General features: G+C 51.6%; 2 protein-coding genes across 3 annotated transcripts; one reads left to right on the plus strand and one right to left on the minus strand.

Moving 5' to 3' along the window:
- Positions 1-6,220: 6,220 nt before the first annotated feature.
- Positions 6,221-8,659, minus strand: org (oogenesis-related gene). Of its 2 annotated transcripts, none has more exons than XM_062452579.1 (8): positions 8,501-8,659; positions 8,191-8,268; positions 7,783-8,011; positions 7,439-7,596; positions 6,924-7,028; positions 6,701-6,779; positions 6,560-6,601; positions 6,221-6,339 (listed from the first exon to the last, which is right to left on the minus strand). In XM_062452579.1, the coding sequence occupies exons 1-6, from the start codon at positions 8,552-8,554 to the stop codon at positions 6,744-6,746; spliced, it is 660 nt and encodes a 219-aa protein (XP_062308563.1). In that variant the 5' UTR covers positions 8,555-8,659; the 3' UTR covers positions 6,221-6,339; positions 6,560-6,601; positions 6,701-6,743. The 2 variants fall into 2 exon arrangements, with proteins under 2 accessions (XP_062308563.1, XP_062308562.1); XM_062452578.1 differs by having other exon boundaries at positions 6,701-6,785.
- A 5,684-nt stretch (positions 8,660-14,343) lies between these two features.
- Positions 14,344-19,071, plus strand: peak3 (PEAK family member 3). The gene is made up of 5 exons (XM_062452251.1): positions 14,344-14,488; positions 14,810-14,952; positions 16,778-17,367; positions 17,830-18,276; positions 18,553-19,071. The coding sequence occupies exons 1-5, from the start codon at positions 14,424-14,426 to the stop codon at positions 19,069-19,071; spliced, it is 1,764 nt and encodes a 587-aa protein (XP_062308235.1). The 5' UTR covers positions 14,344-14,423.
- Positions 19,072-19,516: the final 445 nt, after the last annotated feature.

Consider the following 19,516-nt stretch of genomic DNA (forward strand, 5'->3'; position numbering starts at 1 on the left):
TTGAAGTAGTTTAAAAATGGCTGCAAAACCCTGTGGTACTTCCTACAAGAGCCTCCAATGCGGAACCTCAGCTCCTCTAGTTTTAACCCTCGTGCTGCCTTCGGGTCACATGACCCAAAGGTTCATAACGAACCATCGTTGTGTTTACCCAATTTTACCCAATACAAAAACAAATAAAAATAATTTTCTTTAACCATCGCAATGTGGGGGGTCTGAGACAGCCCGACGGTTAAAAGAAATGCTTCACTTTGTTTTGGTATGCGGTAAAGTTGTCGCAATACGACGGTGGGTCACAATGACTGATGGGTCAGAATGACCCGAAGAGAACACAAGGGTTAAGGTGTGTGCCCATAACATCCTTCACCCACTGGCCATGTGAAGGTGGGAGCCTGTCCTTCCACTTGAGGAAGATGCATCTACGGGCTAAGAGAAATGCAAAGGCAATGGCCTGTGATTGACTATTTGAAATTGGTATATCCTCTGGCATAACACTGAAGATGGCAGTCAACGGGTTTGGGGTAATGGCATGGCCACACATTTGAGAAACTGTATCAAAGACTGAGGACCAGAAGGGGGCTATTGATCGGCATGAGAAAAACATATGGGATAAGGTGGCAGGGGCACTGAGACATCTCTCACAGGTGGGGTCTGTGCCGGGATACATTCTGGCCAGTTTGCTTCTGCAGAGATGCAGACGATGTAGGACTTTAAATTGAAGTAGTCCATGTCTCACACAGAGAGAAGATTTATGCACCCTCTCAATGGCTTCCTGCCACATGTTATCTGAATGACCAATTGTAATTCTTCCTCCCATTTACTTTTAACATGACTGAGAGAGGGCTATAAATACCTGAATTGTGTTGTACAATTTGGAGACACACCCTGGCTGAAAGGGATCAAGGGAGATGCAATCGTGTTCGGGGCTGCTGAGTGGAGCTGATGGGAAAGATGGGAAATGTTTCTTTGCAAAATCCCGGACTTGTAAATATCTAAAAAAGTGTGACCGTGGTATGTCATGTTCCCCAACCAGGGAGTCAAAAGATGCAAGATCGTTTTGTGGTACAGGTCAGCGATGCTTTTTCAGACCTTTCTGGGACCAGAGATGAAATGCAGAATCAAGAAGGGCAGGTTTAAATGAGGGTTTGCGAAACTATAGGGATGAATGGAACTGTGTGTTTGAACACCAAAATGTGTCCTAAATTGTGACCATATACGAAGGGAACCACTAACAATGGGGTTGTTGGAGTGGCATCTCCTACTGAGTGGCAAGGGAGAGCAGAGCAGTGAAGCAGGATCAACTTGCCACACGCCTGTCGCTCCATGTGGCACCAGTCAGGCCCAACTCATCTCTAAAAGATGACATCCAGAATGCAACTTTATGAACATTAGCAGCCCAGTAGTAATGCAGGAAATTAGGCAATGCAAGACCTCCATCCGACTTGGACTTCTCCAAAAATGACCTGCGGATACGTGGGATTTTCTTACTCCAGATAAATGTAGAAATATGCTTATCCAGTTCTTTAACCCTCGTGCTGCCTTCGGGTCACATGACCCAAAGGTTCATAACGAACCATCGTTGTGTTTACCCAATTTTACCCAATACAAAAACAAATAAAAAATAATTTTCTTTTAACCTTCGCAATGTGGGGGGTCTGAGACAGCCCAACGGTTAAAAGAAAATGCTTCACTTTGTTTTGTATGCGGTAAAGTTGTCGCAATAAGACGGTGGGTCACAATGACTGATGGGTCAGAACGACCCGAAGATAACACAAGGGTTTAAAGAAGGACTTGGGGATAAAAGTAGGGATTGTATTTAACCCTTGTGTTATCTTCGGGTCATTCTGACCCATCAGTCATTGTGACCCACCGTCGTTTTTATTTGTTTTTGTATTGGGTAAAATTGGGTAAACACAACGATGGTTCGTTATGAACCTTTGGGTCATGTGACCCGAAGGCAGCACGAGGGTTAAGTAATAAAGTAGTCTTGGCATAATGACCATTTTCACTGAATTAACTCTACTCATACTGTACTGTACTCACATACAGCAGGCCTGTACTCATACTGTACTGTACTGTACTCACATACAGCAGGCCTGTACTCATACTGTACTGTACTCACATACAGCAGGCCTGTACTCATACTGTACTGTACTGTACTCACATACAGCAGGCCTGTACTCATACTGTACTGTACTCACATACTGCAGGCCTGTACTCATACTGTACTGTACTCACATACAGCAGGCCTGTACTCATACTGTACTGTACTCACATACAGCAGGCCTGTACTCATACTGTACTGTACTGTACTCACATACAGCAGGCCTGTACTCATACTGTACTGTACTCACATACTGCAGGCCTGTACTCATACTGTACTGTACTCACATACAGCAGGCCTGTACTCATACTGTACTGTACTCACATACAGCAGGCCTGTACTCATACTGTACTGTACTCACATACAGCAGGCCTGTACTCATACTGTACTGTACTCACATACAGCAGGCCTGTACTCATACTGTACTGTACTCACATACAGCAGGCCTGTGGCAATCCTGTACTATTTACTAAACCTTCTGTACTGATTAGGTCCATATGTATTATATGTATGTGTATTAATACTGGATACAGGCTTAAAACCAGTACAAAAAACTTTAATATTTGACTAGGAGTGCTACAAACCCATTAAATGTTTTTGTAATGGTGTCATACTGCAGGGTGAGATTATTAGTCTGGACATGTTGTCCTCTATTAGCCTACACAGCGCATGGGTACTTTCAGTATTTCTTTGTCTCTCTCTGACTCACTCACCCCCTCTCCCTCTCCCTCTCTCCCTCTCTCTCTCTCTCTCTCTCTCACACACACACACAGAAACACAAGCTCTGCCTCTCTTCTCTTCTGAAGGTGATGGATGGGTCCTTCAATCCACTGGGACCGCTGGTCATTAGACTGCAAGGGGAAGCGCGTGTGCGTGCGAGAGAGAGAGAGAGAGAGAGAGAGAGAGAGATGAGAGAGAGAGAGAGAGAGAGAGAGAGAGAGAGAGAGAGAGAGAGAGAGAGAGAGAGAGAGAGAGAGAGAGAGAGAGAGAGAGAGAGAGAGAGAGAGAGAGAGAGAGAGAGAGAGGGGAAAACAATGACTGCTACCTGGGTATATACTGGGTAACGACAAATAAAGGCTTAGGGAGGGCAGAGAGAGAGAGATACAAAGAGAGATCATGACAGAGAGGGGCAGAAAGAGAGAGAGAGAGAGAGAGGGAGAGGCAGAGAGAGAGCTTTCAGAGTGCTTTAGTAATCCTATAGGTATTAGCTGCAGGTCAGGCTGAGGACCCAGGGACACTGAAACACCTGCTGCCAGTCAGTCAAGGTGACAAAGAGCCGGGGGTGGACGAAGGGAGAGAGAGGGAAAGAGCCTTCCCGGGCGAGGGTTAGGACAGCTGTAAAGAGGGTCAGGACAAAACCTCACCAGCTCTATGGAGGTGAGGAGGTTCATAGAGAGAGAGAGGAAGTAGGGAGGGTAAGGGAGGGAGGGGGTAGAAGGAGATAGGGAGAGGGAGGAAGAGAGGACAGAAAGAGGGAGAGACAGAGAGAGAGGGACAGAGAATAGAGAGAGGGAGAAGTAGAGAGACAGAGAGGACAAAAAGGAGAGAGAGAGAACTACCGAAGTCCTTCCCAGCCGTATGGAGTATAGGACACATCATAAACCCTCCAATAACACTGCTTCCATGCACCAGTGCTGCTGTCATCCATCACCACACAACGAGACAGCATCATCCCACCAGGAGAACACACAGCAGAGCACCCTGGAGGACCGCCTGCCTTGAGGACAGCCTGCCTGGGAGACAGTCTGCCTGGAGGACAGCCTGCCTGGGGGACAGTCTGCCTGGAGGACAGCCTGCCTGGGAGACAGTCTGCCTGGAGGACAGCCTGCCTGGGGGACAGTCTGCCTGGAGGACAGCCTGCCTGGGAGACAGTCTGCCTGGAGGACAGCCTGCCTGGGGGACAGTCTGCCTGGAGGACAGCCTGCCTGAGGGACAGCCTGCCTGGAGGACAGCCTGCCTGGGGGACAGCCTGCCTGGGGGACAGCCTGCCTGGGGGACAGCCTGCCTGGAGGACAGCCTGCCTGGGGGACAGCCTGCCTGGGGGACAGCCTGCCTGAGGGACAGCCTGCCTGGAGGACAGCCTGCCTGGAGGACAGCCTGCCTGGGGGACAGCCTGCCTGGAGGACAGCCTGCTGGGAGACAGCCTGCCTGCACATGCACAATCTTTATTAAGGACGGGTTGGAACCACCTTGCAGATCAATTGAAGCTATGAGAGGGGGAAAAAGTGCAGAAGAGACAGAGAATACAGACCTAAAGAAAATAGTGAGAGACGGAGATGCCACAAAAGATATAAACAGTCTCTCTCACCCCCACAGCCTCTCCACCCGTCCTTCTAACAGTCAGCCAGCGAGGCAGAATCCCCAGGGGCTGTCAATCCCTGCTTTGTAGCCCGCTATGACTGATCCCTCCACCCCAGCTTAGCCTTCTCTTCTCCTGTCCTCTCCTTTTCTGCCTCCTCTTCTCCTCCCTCCACCCCCCCTTCTGCACCCTCTCCATCTCCCCTCCTCCCCCCCTCTTCACAGTACATTTAAAAAACCACCTTTGTTGGGTTCCTCGTTTCTTTTTCCACTCCTCTCCCCGCTCTGCAGCGAGGGTTGGAAAGGGGTATAGAAGTGTTGGCGCTCCACAGCTAAACAAACGGGGTGTCAGGGAGAAGGGCGGAAACGTGGGGAGAATACAAAATATAAGGAAACTGATGAAGATGTTGGACTATTGTTCTGAACGCCAACATTGATTACTTGTGTGAAATAGCTGTCCCCTTCATTGCTAGCCGAACAACATTGTCTAGTTAGTATCAGACATCCAGTATAACACTGCATTTTCCCCCCAGCGGGGATGACGAAAAACAAGAGCATTCTTGTGTTTTGACATTCAGGCTAATAGCTTTGCTGCAGATGAAAAATGAACAAGGCGGGGCAGAAGAGGACCCGAGTTAACCTGCTCTGGTTATATAAGCTGTCGTTGTCTGGAGATAGGGAGAGACAGAAAAGGAAGACTGACACGGAAGGACAATATGGGTCTTCACCTCAGTGAGTCACAGGGAGAGAGAGGGAGGGAGGATGGTTAGATGAAAGAAGTAGAGACAAGCATACATTCCCTCTTCCGGCTGGAGTCGCCGGTGAAGAGTGGAGAGGAGCGAGGGAGAGACATGATAGAAGAGGAGGGGGAAAGGAGAGGAGCGAGGGAGAGATGAGAGAAGAGGGGAAAAGGAGGAGAGAGGGGAGGGACAAGAGAGAAGAGGGGGAAAAGGAGGAGAGGAGCGAGGGAGACATGAGAGAAGAGGGGGAAAAGAGAGGAGCGAGGGAGAGATGAGAGAAGAGGGAAAAGGAGAGGAGCGAGGGAGAGATGAGAGAAGGAAAAGGAGAGGAGCGAGGGGAAGAGAAAAAAGGAGAAGAGAGGACAGAATGAGAAGGGAGGGGAGGTTAGGGAGAGAGATTTCCAGGACACTCTAGCCAGCCTCCCACACGGACCAAACCAGGCAGGGGGCCACCAGACCCCTCATCTGTCCTCCATGTTCATTACCTCCACTCAACACCCTGCAGCGCACCTGTGACTCAGCCCCTCCAGTCTGCACTAAAACAACCACATCTATAAAAGCCCTTTGGCTGCTACTAGGACATCCGTGGGCACAGGAAGTGGGTGAAAGACAAGCCTAGGTCACGGGTACCAGGAAGAAGATGTGAGATCAGAGGTCACACAGCAGGTAGACATCTCCCCCAACATGTGAGGAATCAGTTTTACCTTATATTCTGCAGGCAACTAGACGTCCAAAGTTCAGTGGCAGAAAACTCAGCGCTTTCCAATTAACCCACTGATGACAGGTCAGTGGAGAGGCAACCAGAAACATCCCATACCCCCCCCGTCTTTTAATTATCTCCGAGAGGCAGCGTGTAATCTGAGCATTATCCTGACAGCTCTGTAAGAGCCACCATGTCTAATGTAGCACAGGAAAACCATAGCCCATTTCTATTCACAACTTCAGGTCATATTTGAAAGGACAGATCTTGTCAAGATGAACACAAACACTAAACACCCCCTCACCACTACGGTTTATGTAAATATTGGATTCAAACTGCCACCTACTGGCTAGGAAAGGAACCGTAGTTAAGAGGTTGTGTTAAAGTTGAAAATGTTTATTGAACAGGACATAGAAAAACATCACATTGTACATAGAAGGGGTAATCCAGGAGAGACAGACATCGTCCAGTAGAGACCGATGACAGCTGAATCACAGAACCTGACAGACAGAAAACACAACCCTCAAAGCAACATCTAGAAAGTACCACAGATCAAAACAGTGAAAGTTCAAAAACAGTATTTCAGTAGTCAGGAATGTACCCCTTTGCAAGTACAAGATTTAGAACACCTTCCTGCTTCAACAGGAAGTTCGGGGGCATTCGTTCAAGTCCTAAATATTTGCACAATATTTACAATGGTTGCTGGTGCCTCACATTTACCTGATGTCAGCTGTCATACTCAACGGGAGACTTCACCGCACCCTGCAGAGGGACTCACATTACAGCAGGATTGACGCTACACACGTTATCCTACGTGTTAAAGGGTGAACCTCGTGGGGTTTGAGCGCGAGAGGAGCGTACCGTTTCCAAGTCCTTGATAAGCAGGCCGTGCTTGAGTTGTCAGTCACTCGCTTTGACCGCTGAGCTCCTCAGTCTCCACCTGTGGCTGTACAAATGAGGGTCACAGGTCATCAGGTGTGTGTGTTTGTCCGCCCACACACGCAGTCAATGCTGCCACCCCTCCCCAACCCACACCAAGATAGTCATGGTCTCTTGGTGAAAGAGAGGAGCAAGAAGCGCGTACCGTGTCGAGGTCGTCGATGACGACCAGGCCGTGCTGGAGCTCCAGCTCGCACTCGGTGTCGTTTTGAGAGCAGTACTCTTCACTGTCAGTCTCCCCCAGGCTGACCTGGGTTAAAGGTCATGGGGTCATCGGGGGTGACACGGTTGGTAGTGCGCGTGTGTGTGCGCAGCGTTTTCCCATACATTGATGTGAATAGCCCCCCTCTCTCCGTGCACGCTCTGAATCAATGCGCGGGACAGACCGCTTTTTCCCCCTCAGGAGTTGACAAACAGTTAGTAGGCCCATAAATTCTCTGCTCGTGTGTCCAAAACACATTACATTCAAGTTAAACATAATATTCATAGTTAAACAGTTGTCAAATAACAAGACAAGTCCAACTTAATGTTTATATTACATAAAGCTCAACCATTTCACGCTTAAGTAAATGCCCCAAAAATTGCTTGTTGGAAGTCCCTATATACACAGTCATCTAACTGATACTAGGACATAGCTTTGGGCTGGGGGGGGGTCATCACCTCATAGTCAGGGTCCACAGCCGAGTCCTCCTCTTCTGCCAGCTCCTGGTTCACCCAGGTCGCCCAGGTGACTGGCTCCTGCTCATCATCCTCCTCCAGGTCATCCTGCTTCCTCTTGCTGCCCTTCCCACACGGCTTGGTGGGCGACACGCGCAACTCTGCCACAGGAAACACCGGCTCATGTGACAGGAAGCAGGAGTATTTACATAGCAGTGGTTGTTCTAGTCAAGTTACTTAATTTTCCTGAACTGGAAATTCATTTAAAAAAACATTAAATGACAATTAAAAAGTTTGTGCTGTATTCGCCTCAAGAATGAACATTGGAGGCCTAACTCCCCCGGTACCTGGAGAGAGGGAGCAGCCGATGCTTGTGCACACGGGGTATCCCAGGGCGCCCTGCACGCGGCGGGGCAGTATAGCCAATAGCAGCCGGGTAAAGCGGCTGAGGCGCTTGCGAACGGAGAGGCACTGGCGGGGTGAGTGGTCGACTTCTTCGCCGACTGGTCCAATGACGGCCTTCTCTTCCGAGGTAGAGAACCCGAACAGCCTCCAAAACCCACGGAGAGTGCGCATCTGCTCACGACAGGCGAGTTGCAAACAAAAACAAAGTTGTCAAGATAAAATAAAAATTGAATCTTTATTCACATCCATACTCTTCAACCCAACCAAGTTATAAAGCGTTCGCCAGGCTAGATAACCTAGTCCTTCAGTACGTGGCCAAATAAAATAGCAAGCTAACGAGGGTGTCTTACCATTAGGCTGATGGGCCAAAACTGGGAAAGGCGACAGAAAGTGGTACTAACCACACCACCTCTCTTCGCCGAAACTTCCTGAAGGTAAAAACACGCAATGTCAGGTCACTCAAGTCAACAAAAGCCATTTAGCTCAAATTCCTGAGATATCCGACACTAACCCACGCGTTCACTTGATGTCATAGCTAGCTCAAGAAACGAATCGAAACTAACTAGTTATGCAATGGATTCGACGTTCAAACTTTCCGTCGCGTCTGTTGGGCGATGTCTTCACCTGAACGTGAATCTGAATGTGTATTCATGTTTTCACCTGAATACTTGTGTCTCCCTTCTGTTCGATGTTGACGCTGCTCTCGGAAGTCATACTGCTGTTAAAGAGGCCGGCTCGCGGACTGATGGTTTGTTGACCTCGTGCGAGTTCAAATGTACCTCTGGAATGACGTGGTTGAACCAATCACTGCGTTCAGACGTTGACCAATTAATTATCAAATCACTTTGCTTGACCAATTAACATGCTTCAACACAATTAACGGCTGTGGTGAGTAGACAAGTGTCTTTTCTTGAAATATTAACCAAAAATTGCATACTTATAGCATATGGACATACAGATTAATTGTAGTATACGGTCATAAATCGTGCTCCCTAAATCCCTCGAGTTATCATTTGAGTTAACCGCTAGATGTCACTGTGGTCTAAATTTTCAATGCCCCCGAAACTAACTCGGGTCACAATCCGGGAGAAAGCATTTAGCAAGTCATCATTCGCCGATCCCTAGTCGACAGTATATTTTCTAGAGGTACTATGTGTTAGGGGTGTGCGATACTGCAACATTTGGTATCGATCCGATACCAAGTAAATGCAGGGCCAGTATTGCCAATACCAATACCGATACTTTTTACTTATAAAAGCAGCTTATCTACTTTCGTGTAGGGGAAAGCAATGCCTCATAATTTATGAAGTGAATCCATCATCAATATGCTAATTTTAATGTTCATGACCATTGAATGATGTTGTGATTAGTTGATCATGATTATGATCATAATAAAACACAGGACAAAGAATTTTCTCAAAAATACTGTTAGTATACTGTGCTGCTGGGTCATGTTACTGCACGTGCACACCGGTGTCGTGCCAAAGCACTTATCCCCGCTAGGATTTGCATCCCCTGGCCGCGGAAGCGCGCGTGCACTTAGAGAAGCAGAGTTTAACTGCTGCACTTCAAATTCACCTCTTAAATGTAACAAATAGCGACGTGGAAGACTCGACAGGGTTTTCCTAAATAAATACGTTTACTTGATGTTTGCTCTTATAGCAAAAGTGACAGAGGGGAATCAAGGGATACACATTATATCAGGCCGTTTTTTCACCTGATATAATGTGTACCCCCCTTTGCATGTTAGGGGAGGGGGTACACATTATATCAGGTGAAAAACGGCCTGATATAATGTGTATCCCCTGATTCCCCTCTGTCACTTTTGCTATAAGAGCAAACATCTCCACAAATAAACGTATGAGGAGGAGCAAAGTGAGCTGGTGTTTGCACAACCACTATAAGGGAGTTATGTACCGAATGTAGAGAAGAGAAATTGAAACTTAAGTATCAATCTCATCACGCGAGTATCGATCAATACCGAAAGCAACGTTGGTATCGATACTATCAATACTTTAGATCAGTGGTTCTCAACCCTGGTCCTCAGGGCACCCCTGTCCTGCATGTTTTAGATGTTTCCCTGCTCCAACACACCTGATTCGAATACATGGGTCGTTATCTAGCACTGTAGAAGCCTGGTAACGAACATGCATTTGAATCAGGTGTGATGGAGCCAAGGAACATCTAAAACATGCAGGACAGGGGTTCCTTGAGGACCAGGGTTGAGAAGCACTGCTTTAGATCGATCTGCCCACCCCTAGTATGTGTCATATATTTATTAGAACTTTTACTGTCTGTACTAGAAATTGTATATTTCACATTTTCACTAGAAATGGTACATTAGCCATGTGAATGCAGACAGGCCTACTCGTGGCTGAATACATTTATCAAAGTGCGCCTATCTGTTGCTAATAATAGGCAGGCACGCTCTCTGTGTGTAATCTACATAAGGAATACAATAACGTCGTTTGTGCACTTGGGGCTATTTCTGCATCCGACTGTGATGCATCTCGTGGTGCCCTCGAATGAGAGAGAGAGGAAGAGAGAGAGAGAAAGAGAGACAGAGAGAGAAAGAGAGAGAGAGACAGAGAGAGAGACAGAGAGAGAGAGTGACAGAGAGAGAGAGAGAGAGACAGAGAGAGAGAGACAGAACCACACAAGGAGCTTCCGTCGTGACACCGTCACATCAGCATTAACATTTACGCAGGTTGCGCGTTTGGAGTGGGAGAGACCGGGAGGGGGAGAGACGGGAGGAGGAGAGACGGGAGGGGGAGAGACGGGAGGAAAGGATAAAAGCTGTGTGTTTCCAGCCTTGAAACCATCCTGTTTCCAGACCCTCAGTAGCGCTGAGAGCTCACGGTCACAATGGAGACCGGCACGGCTGTCACACGCACCGTCAGCGTCGGAGCTATCGGGAGCGGCACCCGGATCGGCGGCAAACCGGACGCGTGCGACTTCTCGACGGAGCGCAGGCACAGCAGCGCGGGGCTGCGCGCCCTGCTGTGGGCCACCGGCGGCGCGCGCTCTCTGGGGAGTTTCTCCGGACCGGAGAGCCACTCGAGTAAAGACAACATCTACACCAACATCCTGACGCCGGGCAGCGTCCCGCGCTTCACCATTCCCAGCCTGTCGGTGCAGCCGGTCTGCCTGCGGGCGGAGGACGGAGGAGGAGGGACACCGGGAGAAGGCGGAGAGGGAGACACGGACGAGGGTCTGGGGCTGGAGAGCACGATGTGCTCCCTGTCCGTGTCGCCCTCTTCTCTCTCCTCGTGCTCCCCCGGGCGCCCCGCTCACCGCTCCGTGTCCGACCCCCTCGCCCTGGGCCGGAGGCCGGTCCGCAGGGGGAGCTCCTTCCCCTACTTGGAGGACCGGCACTGCCCGGACGCGGCCAGCAGGGCGGCGCTGTCCTTGCCACACCTGGAGAAGGTCACCACCCCCTATGGGTTTGTGACGTTGAGCAGGAGCCCTCAGATGGCGAGCGAGGAGGCTCTGCTCTGCCTGCGCCGTCCGCAGGCCTGGGAGGAGAGCCACGACAGGCCTCCGGGGCCCGGCTCCACGCCACGCACCGTCCCCCCTGCCACCTCCTCATCCTCCACCTCCTGTGCCCCCACCAACCCCAGACCTTCCCTAGCCTCCACCTCTCGCCTCCCCGCCAACCCCAGACCCATCTCCCGGAGGACCTTCCACACGCCTCACCTCTCCAAGGACGCCACTTCCTCACACGCCGCAGAAGTACCAAAGAAGAAGACGCCGAGCAGGAGCTCGGCGACAGCCTGGAGCCTGCCCTCCTCCTCCTCCTTGGAGGGAAAACCAACACGAAGGCTCTGGGGGGTCTTACGCAAACACTTCACTTCCCAGTGAGGACAGGAGTACAACAGAAGAGATGGAGAGAGAGAGACATAGAGAGAGAGAGAGAGAGAGAGAGAGAGAGAGAGAGAGAGAGAGAGAGAGAGGGGGGGGGAGAATTGAGAGACTTACTTGGCGAATAAACACAATTCTGATTCTGAGCTCCAGCCGTGTCTGAGTGGAGCAGTGTATTTGTGCAAACTTTCGTGTATAACATTTTAAATGAATAATCTGTCAGTGTTGTCTTTACATCTCTCCTGATGTATCTGCTGTTGGTGCTGAATAAACACAATGTTTCTATCAATGAAATATATTTTTAAACTTTTTTCAGTTTTGTGTCATTGATTTTTATGCTAATGCAGACTGCTGCCCAACCTAAATACTGAACCGTGAACACACATAACCTGAACACACATAACCTGAACACACATCACCTGAACACACATCACCTGAACACGCATCACCTGAACACGCATCACCTGAACACACATCACCTGAACACACATCACCTGAACACACATCACCTGAACACACATCACCTGAACACACAGCAGAATCTGAACAGCGAAATGTTTACCAGCATTACATTTACATTTACATTTTAGTCATTTAGCAGACGCTCTTATCCAGAGCGACTTACAGTAAGTACAGGGACATTCTCCCCGAGGCAAGTAGGGTGAAGTGCCTTGCCCAAGGACACAACGTCATTGGCACGGCCGGGAATCGAACTGGCAACCTTCAGATTACTAGCCCGATTCCCTAACCGCTCAGCCACCTGACACCCAGCAGAGGGTAGAAGGACGCAGTTCAGACTGGATCCATAATTGAGGTAGTGACGCTCCTATCATATTGGTCACCTCTGTATCATTTAACACCTCTCACCATTCATCCCTCCCTCCACCTTCCTCTCTCCCTCCACCTTCCTCTCTCCCTCCACCTTCCTCTCTCCTCCTCCCTCCCACCACATCCCTGCACCTCTCTCCTCATACTGTCCTCTGTGCTGTCTATACATACTCCCACCAGGGCCTCAGCCCTTTGTGTGTGCTGTGTTTGTGTCTCTGTGGTGTGTGTGGCCATTAAGGCCATTGTCTGACGCACAGAGGTAAGAACAAGAGGTGTTTCTCAGGTCCTTAGAATATAAAGGGTCTCTTGGAGGAAGGGTTCGAGAGTGAGAGAGAGGTGCAGAGAGAGAGAGACAGAGAGAGGGGTGGAGAGAGAGAGAGAGAGAGAGAGAGAGAGAGAGAGAGAGAGAGAGAGAGAGAGAGGGGTGGAGAGAGAGAGAGGTGCAGGGAGAGAGAGAGACAGAGAAAGGGGTGGAGAGAGAGAGAGAGAGAGAGAGAGGGGTGGAGAGAGAGAGGTGCAGGGAGAGAGAAAGACAGAGAGAGGGGTGGAGAGAGAGAGAGGTGCAGGGAGAGAGAGAGAGAGAGGGGTGGAGAGAGAGAGAGGTGCAGGGAGAGAGAGAGGGAGAGAACAACGGGCCATATGTGATGCCCTCTTTCAGCCTATAAAAACGGCTCATTCATCCTCTCCCTCTCCCTTACTCTCGTCTTCCCTCTCCCCCCTCCTCCCCCCACCTCCCCTCCCTCCTCCCTCCTCCTCTCAGCATTAGCATCAGTAAGAGGGAGAGTGCTCCTCATTGTAAACAGAAGACCCGTGCAGCGCGCCCCATAAACCCAGATCAAACGAACCCCTTGACCCAAGTTCTCTTCAGCCCCGTCATATCTCCATGTAATCACTGCAGTGAAGAGTCTTCCACGGCTGATAGGAGATTACAGGTTTAAACATCAACACACACATGGTGTCCGTAGCAGAGATAGGAGAATAGCATCTGCTTTTTGCTTCTCTTCCGCAGAGTGCACGTGGTTGATCAGGGCGGGCCTGGTCGGACATTTCAAATGGCTGGTTAGCTGTGTGTGTGTGATGGTGACATTCTAATACCGTAGTGTGTGACATTTCGTTGGGCGGTTGTTGCTGTTGCGGCGTGCCTGGTAAATACAGACCATTCTTGACTGACCACTTCTGGGGACTCACTGCTGCTGCTGATAAGGGGGCTACGTCAGGGGTGGCCCTCATCCCCCCAGCCTCCAGGCTCCCCTCTCCCTCTGACCCCCCTCATCCCCCCAGCCTCCAGGCACCCCTCTGACCCCCCTCATCCCCCCAGCCTCCAGGCACCTCTCTGACCCCCCTCATCCCCCCAGCCTCCAGGCACCTCTCTGACCCCCCTCATCCCCCCAGCCTCCAGGCACCTCTCTGACCCCCCTCATCCCCCCAGCCTCCAGGCCCCTCTCCCCCTCTGAGCCCCCTCAGCCTGCAGTGTTTGTGTGTTTGTGAGCGTGCTTGAGCGTGCTTGAGCGTGCGTGAGCGTGTCTGCGTGTGTGTAGATGTGTCTCTGTGTGCCTGCCTGAGAACTGAGCATGTCGAGTGGAAGGGTTTGTGGGTTGTTCTTCCTCATTTTGTACTTGAGGTTAGACAGAGAGCTTTGCCCTCACACACACACACAGACACACACAGACAGGAATACACACACAGACAGGAATACACACACAGAGACACAAATACGCATTTTCCGGTACCAACCTCAGAAAGCAAAGATTGCTGAAACAGATAACACTCCCTGAGGTTCCCGTTGAGACAGAGAACAAGTGACAGAGAGAGAGAGGCAGAGGTGGAGAGAGAGAACGACAGGCAGAGAGGCAGAGAGAGAGAGATCTTGTGAGTGGAGGCAGACAGAGCAGGGATGGAGACCAGGACCAGTCCAGCAGAGAGACAGAGACCACCAGCACTGCCTGTCAAACAGCGCCGGTAAGACCCGTTCACACACACACGCGCGCGAGTTCACTCGACACTCACACACGCACACACACCACGAGAGGTTGGCCACTCAGCCCTAGAATGTATCATTTAAAGCCCCATGTGCAGCTCCACAGGTTTCATCAAGCCTTATGGCTTATGTGTTTGTCTGTGTTTGTGTGTTACATGTGTGTGTTACATGTGTCTGTTATACCCGTGTGTTTTCGTGTTTGTGACACGTGTGTGTGTCTGTTCCGTGTGTGTGTGTGTTACATGTGTCTGTGATATGTGTGTGTTGTGTTTGTGACGGTGTGTGTGTGTGCGGGTGGGCAGGAGCATGTACTCCAGCTCCAGTGCAGACCTGGAGGGAGGACTGTGGAGTCCCAGGGTGTCCCAGCTCCACAGCCCCAACGCAGACGTGTTCTCTGAGCCCACAGACTGTCAGGCTGCCCTCTGCCCCATCCATCAGAGATACGGTCAGCACCTCCACCTCTCACCGCACCTCCACCTCTCACTGCACCCCAGCACCTCCACCTCTCACTGCACCTCCACCTCTCACTGCACCCCAGCACCTCCACCTCTCACTGCACCCCCACCTCTCACCGCACCTCCACCTCTCACTGCACCCAGCACCTCCACCTCTCACTGCACCTCCACCTCTCACTGCACCCCAGCACCTCCACCTCTCACTGCACCTCCACCTCTCACTGCACCTCCACCTCTCACTGCACCCCAGCACCTCCACCTCTCACTGCACCCCCTCCTCTCACTGCACCCCAGCACCTCCACCTCTCACTGCACCTCCACCTCTCACTGCACCTCCACCTCTCACCGCACCTCCACCTCTCACCGCACCTCCACCTCTCACTGCACCTCTCACTGCACCTCTACCTCTCACTGCACCCCAGCACCCCCATTCATTTACTATCATTAAGATTTGATGAAGCCTAATTACAACTGCATGGAACACAATAACATGATTCATAGCATTCTCCAAATATGTTTAAAGAAGGTAGAAAGGAGAAAAGGAGAAGCAGTGGTGTGTGTGTCTGTGTGTGTGTCTGTGTGTGTGTGTGTCTGTGTGTGTGTGTGTCTGTGTGTGTGTCTGTGTGTGTGTCTGTGTGTGTCTGTGTGTGTGTGTGTGTCTGTGTGTGTGTGTCTGTGTGTGTCTGTGTGTGTCTGTGTGTGTGTGGCTCTGTCTGTTTGCAGTTTCCCTGTGCTCCATTCGACTTCCCTTTCATCATATAAGAAGGAAGTTGCACCTGAAACCAGACCTGAAGCTTACTCACAAACCCATCACACACACCTCACACACCCCTCTCACAAACCCCTCTCACACACACACCTCACACACACACCTCACACACACCCCTCACAAACCCCTCTCACACACCCCTCTCACACACACACCTCACACACCCCTCTCACAAACCCCTCTCACACACCCCTCTCACACACACACCTCACGCACCCCACTCACAAACCCCTCTCACACAAACCCCTCTCACACCCCTCTCACAAACCCCTCTCACACACACACCTCACACACCCCTCTCACAAACCCCTCTCACACACACACCTCACACACCCCTCTCACAAACCCCTCTCACACACACACCTCACACACCCCTCTCACAAACCCCTCTCACACACACACCTCACACACCCCTCTCACAAACCCCTCTCACACACACACCTCACACACCCCTCTCACAAACCCCTCTCACACACACACCTCACACACCCCTCTCACAAACCCCTCTCACACACACACCTGACACACACACCTCACACACCCCTCTCACAAACCCCTCTCACACACACACCTTACACACCCCTCTCACAAACCCCTCTCACACACACACCTCACATACCCCTCTCACAAACCCCTCTCACACACACACCTCACACACCCCTCTCACACACTCCTTTCACACCCTTCACACGCACAACCCTCAGACACAAGAACTAAATATAAGTAAAGGTTGACCTGACCTACATCACAAACTAGTGTGTTGGAGGAATTTGGTTTTCACCTGTCTGCGAGGCTGGATTCAACTCTATATCAGTGAAATATATTTATTCAGCAAATGGTTTATCCAAAGGGTCATAGAGGGTGGATTTGAACCTGCAACCTCTTGATCTGCAGCCAAATGCCTTCCCACAGAGCTATGTAGGCCGAGGCCAACACTGTTGTGTCTCTGGGGGAAGGGATCCCTCCCTGAATCCTCCCCAGTTTTTCCTGCTGAATGAAGAAACTGTTCATGCGTGTCTGATCTATGGTTGTCCTCTGTGTTCCAGACCCGTCTCTGTGTCACCAGGAACGCTTCTTCTCCGACAGCTGTCCTCCCCCCGTCCCTAAGAAGAGCCTGGTCAGGACCCTGTCCCTACCAGGGGGCTACCTGTGTCCCCTGTCCCCATGTCCCATGTCCCCCGGCCTGTCCCCCATTTGGCCCCAGCCTCTGTCCCCAGGCTGGTCCCCCCTGCCCCCAGCCCCCCACAGCCCACGAAGCTATGACAACCCCCTATACATGATCACCTCTGCCCCGGCCCCCCAGCAGAGGCCCGTCCAGCCGCCCCCACCCACCCTCCTGCCCCTCTCCCAGCTCAGCTTCGACACCCCCGACCGCCTCCTGCCTCACTTCTTCTGCAGCTTGGCCAGTCACGCGAGCGTTTCCCGGGGCCTGCAACAGCGCCACCTGCTGTTCCTCAGGAGCGTGGCCGAGAGGCTGGAGGCTGGGCAGCTCCTGGGGGGAGGGGACGGGGGGCCTGGAGGGGCTCTCCAGCCCCAGGACCTCCTCCTGTGGGACTGCCGGCCCCGGCAGATAGGGGGCGCTCTCTACTACCGCCTGCACAGCGCCGTGTTCCCAGGCAAGGTGCTGGCTGCTAAGGTACGGTCACACGGGGGAAAGATGCAAACAGGGAGAGAAAGAGAGACAGGGTGAAAGAGAGAGAGAGGGACAGAGAGAGAGGGAAGAGTGAGAGAGACATATCGTCCTTATTTGCTGCCATATATGGCAAGCAGGGCTCCAACCACAGTCTATCTCTTTGTGTTCATACACACAAACAAAAGCACACACACACACACCACACACTTGAACTTCCTCCAAACTGCCAACACGTGCTGCACAGCACCTGTTCGGAATGTTGGATAGACTGCTATGACGTTTGTCTTTCCCTTGTTTGAGAAGGACTGCTAGCATCGACTCAATATTTCAGGATTAAAAGTCCTGGACTAGAATCCAGATTGTGGTCTAGAACTAGATTCTGAAATAGAATTAGATTCTGCACTAGATCCTTGGTTGGTCCTGAATAAGTAATTTATGTTGTATTTCCTCTGTGTGTTGTCCCAGGTGAGCCGTGGCGCCGATTCCTCCCCTCACCCCCCCCCTTGTCCGCCTCACATCAACATCCAGCAGGTCCTCGCTCACTTCCCTCCCCAGTCCGACCTCTGCCCCTCACCCCCCCAGGAGCCCTCCCCTGCCTCGCAGCCTGGCCGCAGCACACCGCTGCCACCACACGAGGGCGCCGTCGAGTCGGCCGGGTGCCTGAAGCGCAGCAGGGAGACCAGAGAGCCGAGCGTAGCCTCCCTGCTCCAGACAGGGTGCAGGGTGACCCTGGAGAGGGACCTGCCCCGTGCCACGCTAGAGGACTTTGCGGAGGAGGGCAGGGGCCTGGGTGGGGCTGAGGGCCGGGGGTATGAGAGGCAGCTGGGGGTTCTTCTGCTGCAGCTAGCCAGGGGGCTCCAGGTGCTTGACGGCCACGGGGCATGCACCTGCGTGGAGCTGCACCCACGAGACGTGCTGCTGCTGTGGCCTGGACGAGAGGGGAAGGAGGGGGAGAGGGAGGGGGAGACCGTGGGAGACGATGGAGAGGGAGGAGGGCGCGAATGGGACCAAGGGACAGGAAGAGCGGAGGACAGAAATGGCGAGGAGGAAGAAATGACAGGGTGTGGAAAGAAGGAAGAGATCCGAGTTGGGGTTCGGGCGTTATGGAGGAAGTGGGGGACCCCTCGCGTGGTCGTAGCACATTGCACGGCTCTGTTTCCCCCCGTCCCGCCCCCTCCAGCCCTCCAGGCCCAGTTTGGGGCCATCATCCAGCACTGCCTTCACCTCCAGGAGGCTGCCTCCCCCTGCTCAGGGAGTCCCAGCCTCCCCCAGACAGGCTCTCCGTACCGCCCAGGGCTGCAGCAGCTGAGCGGCTGGCTCAGGGAGGAGGGGAGCGGGCTGCAGATAGGAGACACAGTGGGCATACTGCAGGTCCTGCTCTGGGGCCCTCGGGCTAGGCTCTTCAGTCTCCATCCTGCTGGAGGAGGAGGGGCTGAGGGGGTTGGGGCTCGAGGCGTGGATGAGGCCGGGGCTGGAGGTGGGGCTGTGGATGAGGCTGGGGCCGGGGCTGAAACCTCCATCGTATGTAACTGGCTCTCAGTGAAGCGAGCTCTGCTGGTCCTGAAGCTGGCAGAGAAAGGTTTCCATGGGGACCAGTCTGGCCTGGACTGGGAGGACTTCCTGTGTCTCCACTACCTCTCTCAGACTGACCCTGAATCCGTATTGAGGGCCACAGCTCGACTGGGGCTCCACAACATCCCCAACTAGAGGGGCACTGAGACCCTGGGGAACCTCCACTCTGCTGGACTGACCGTATGAAGACCCTTGTATTTCAAAGCGGTAAAGACTATGCTTGCATCTCATTTGCATTTATATTTTTCTATGCAAATAGAAGTACCGGTACTTAAATTATAAAGATTTTGTACATTAATATAATTATGAACAACTTTAATATTTGTATGTTGCACTTATAACATATCTAAGTATACTTTTTAGTATTTTATTTTTCCCCTGGGTTGTTAATTGTGCAATTTGTTTTATGCTATGCTTTCCAGTGTGCCAACAATTATGTTTGTACAAAAACATGCCTTCAGCCTGTGCTAAAGACTGTGACTCTCCTCAGAAGGGAGGGATTGATTTTTATATAAAGACAATGCTTGACTCAGAGAATTCAAATGTGATTCCTAAACTGTCAGACCTTCGCACTGTTCCT

The sequence above is a fragment of the Osmerus eperlanus genome, chromosome 26 (assembly GCF_963692335.1).
Source record: "Osmerus eperlanus chromosome 26, fOsmEpe2.1, whole genome shotgun sequence".
NCBI lineage: Eukaryota > Metazoa > Chordata > Actinopteri > Osmeriformes > Osmeridae > Osmerus > Osmerus eperlanus.

Excerpts from the sequence above, each read along its gene's own strand:
- org (XM_062452578.1), bottom strand. The coding sequence starts at position 8,554 with ATGACTTCCGAGAGCAGCGTCAACATCGAACAGAAGGGAGACACAAGT. Across the intron at positions 8,269-8,500 it reads AGGGAGACACAAGTATTCAG|GAAGTTTCGGCGAAGAGAGG; the intron begins GTGAAAACATGA and ends TTTTACCTTCAG. Across the intron at positions 8,012-8,190 it reads TTTGGCCCATCAGCCTAATG|ATGCGCACTCTCCGTGGGTT; the intron begins GTAAGACACCCT and ends TGTCGTGAGCAG.
- peak3 (XM_062452251.1), top strand. The coding sequence starts at position 14,424 with ATGGAGACCAGGACCAGTCCAGCAGAGAGACAGAGACCACCAGCACTG. Across the intron at positions 14,953-16,777 it reads CCCCATCCATCAGAGATACG|ACCCGTCTCTGTGTCACCAG; the intron begins GTCAGCACCTCC and ends TCTGTGTTCCAG. Across the intron at positions 17,368-17,829 it reads GCAAGGTGCTGGCTGCTAAG|GTGAGCCGTGGCGCCGATTC; the intron begins GTACGGTCACAC and ends GTGTTGTCCCAG.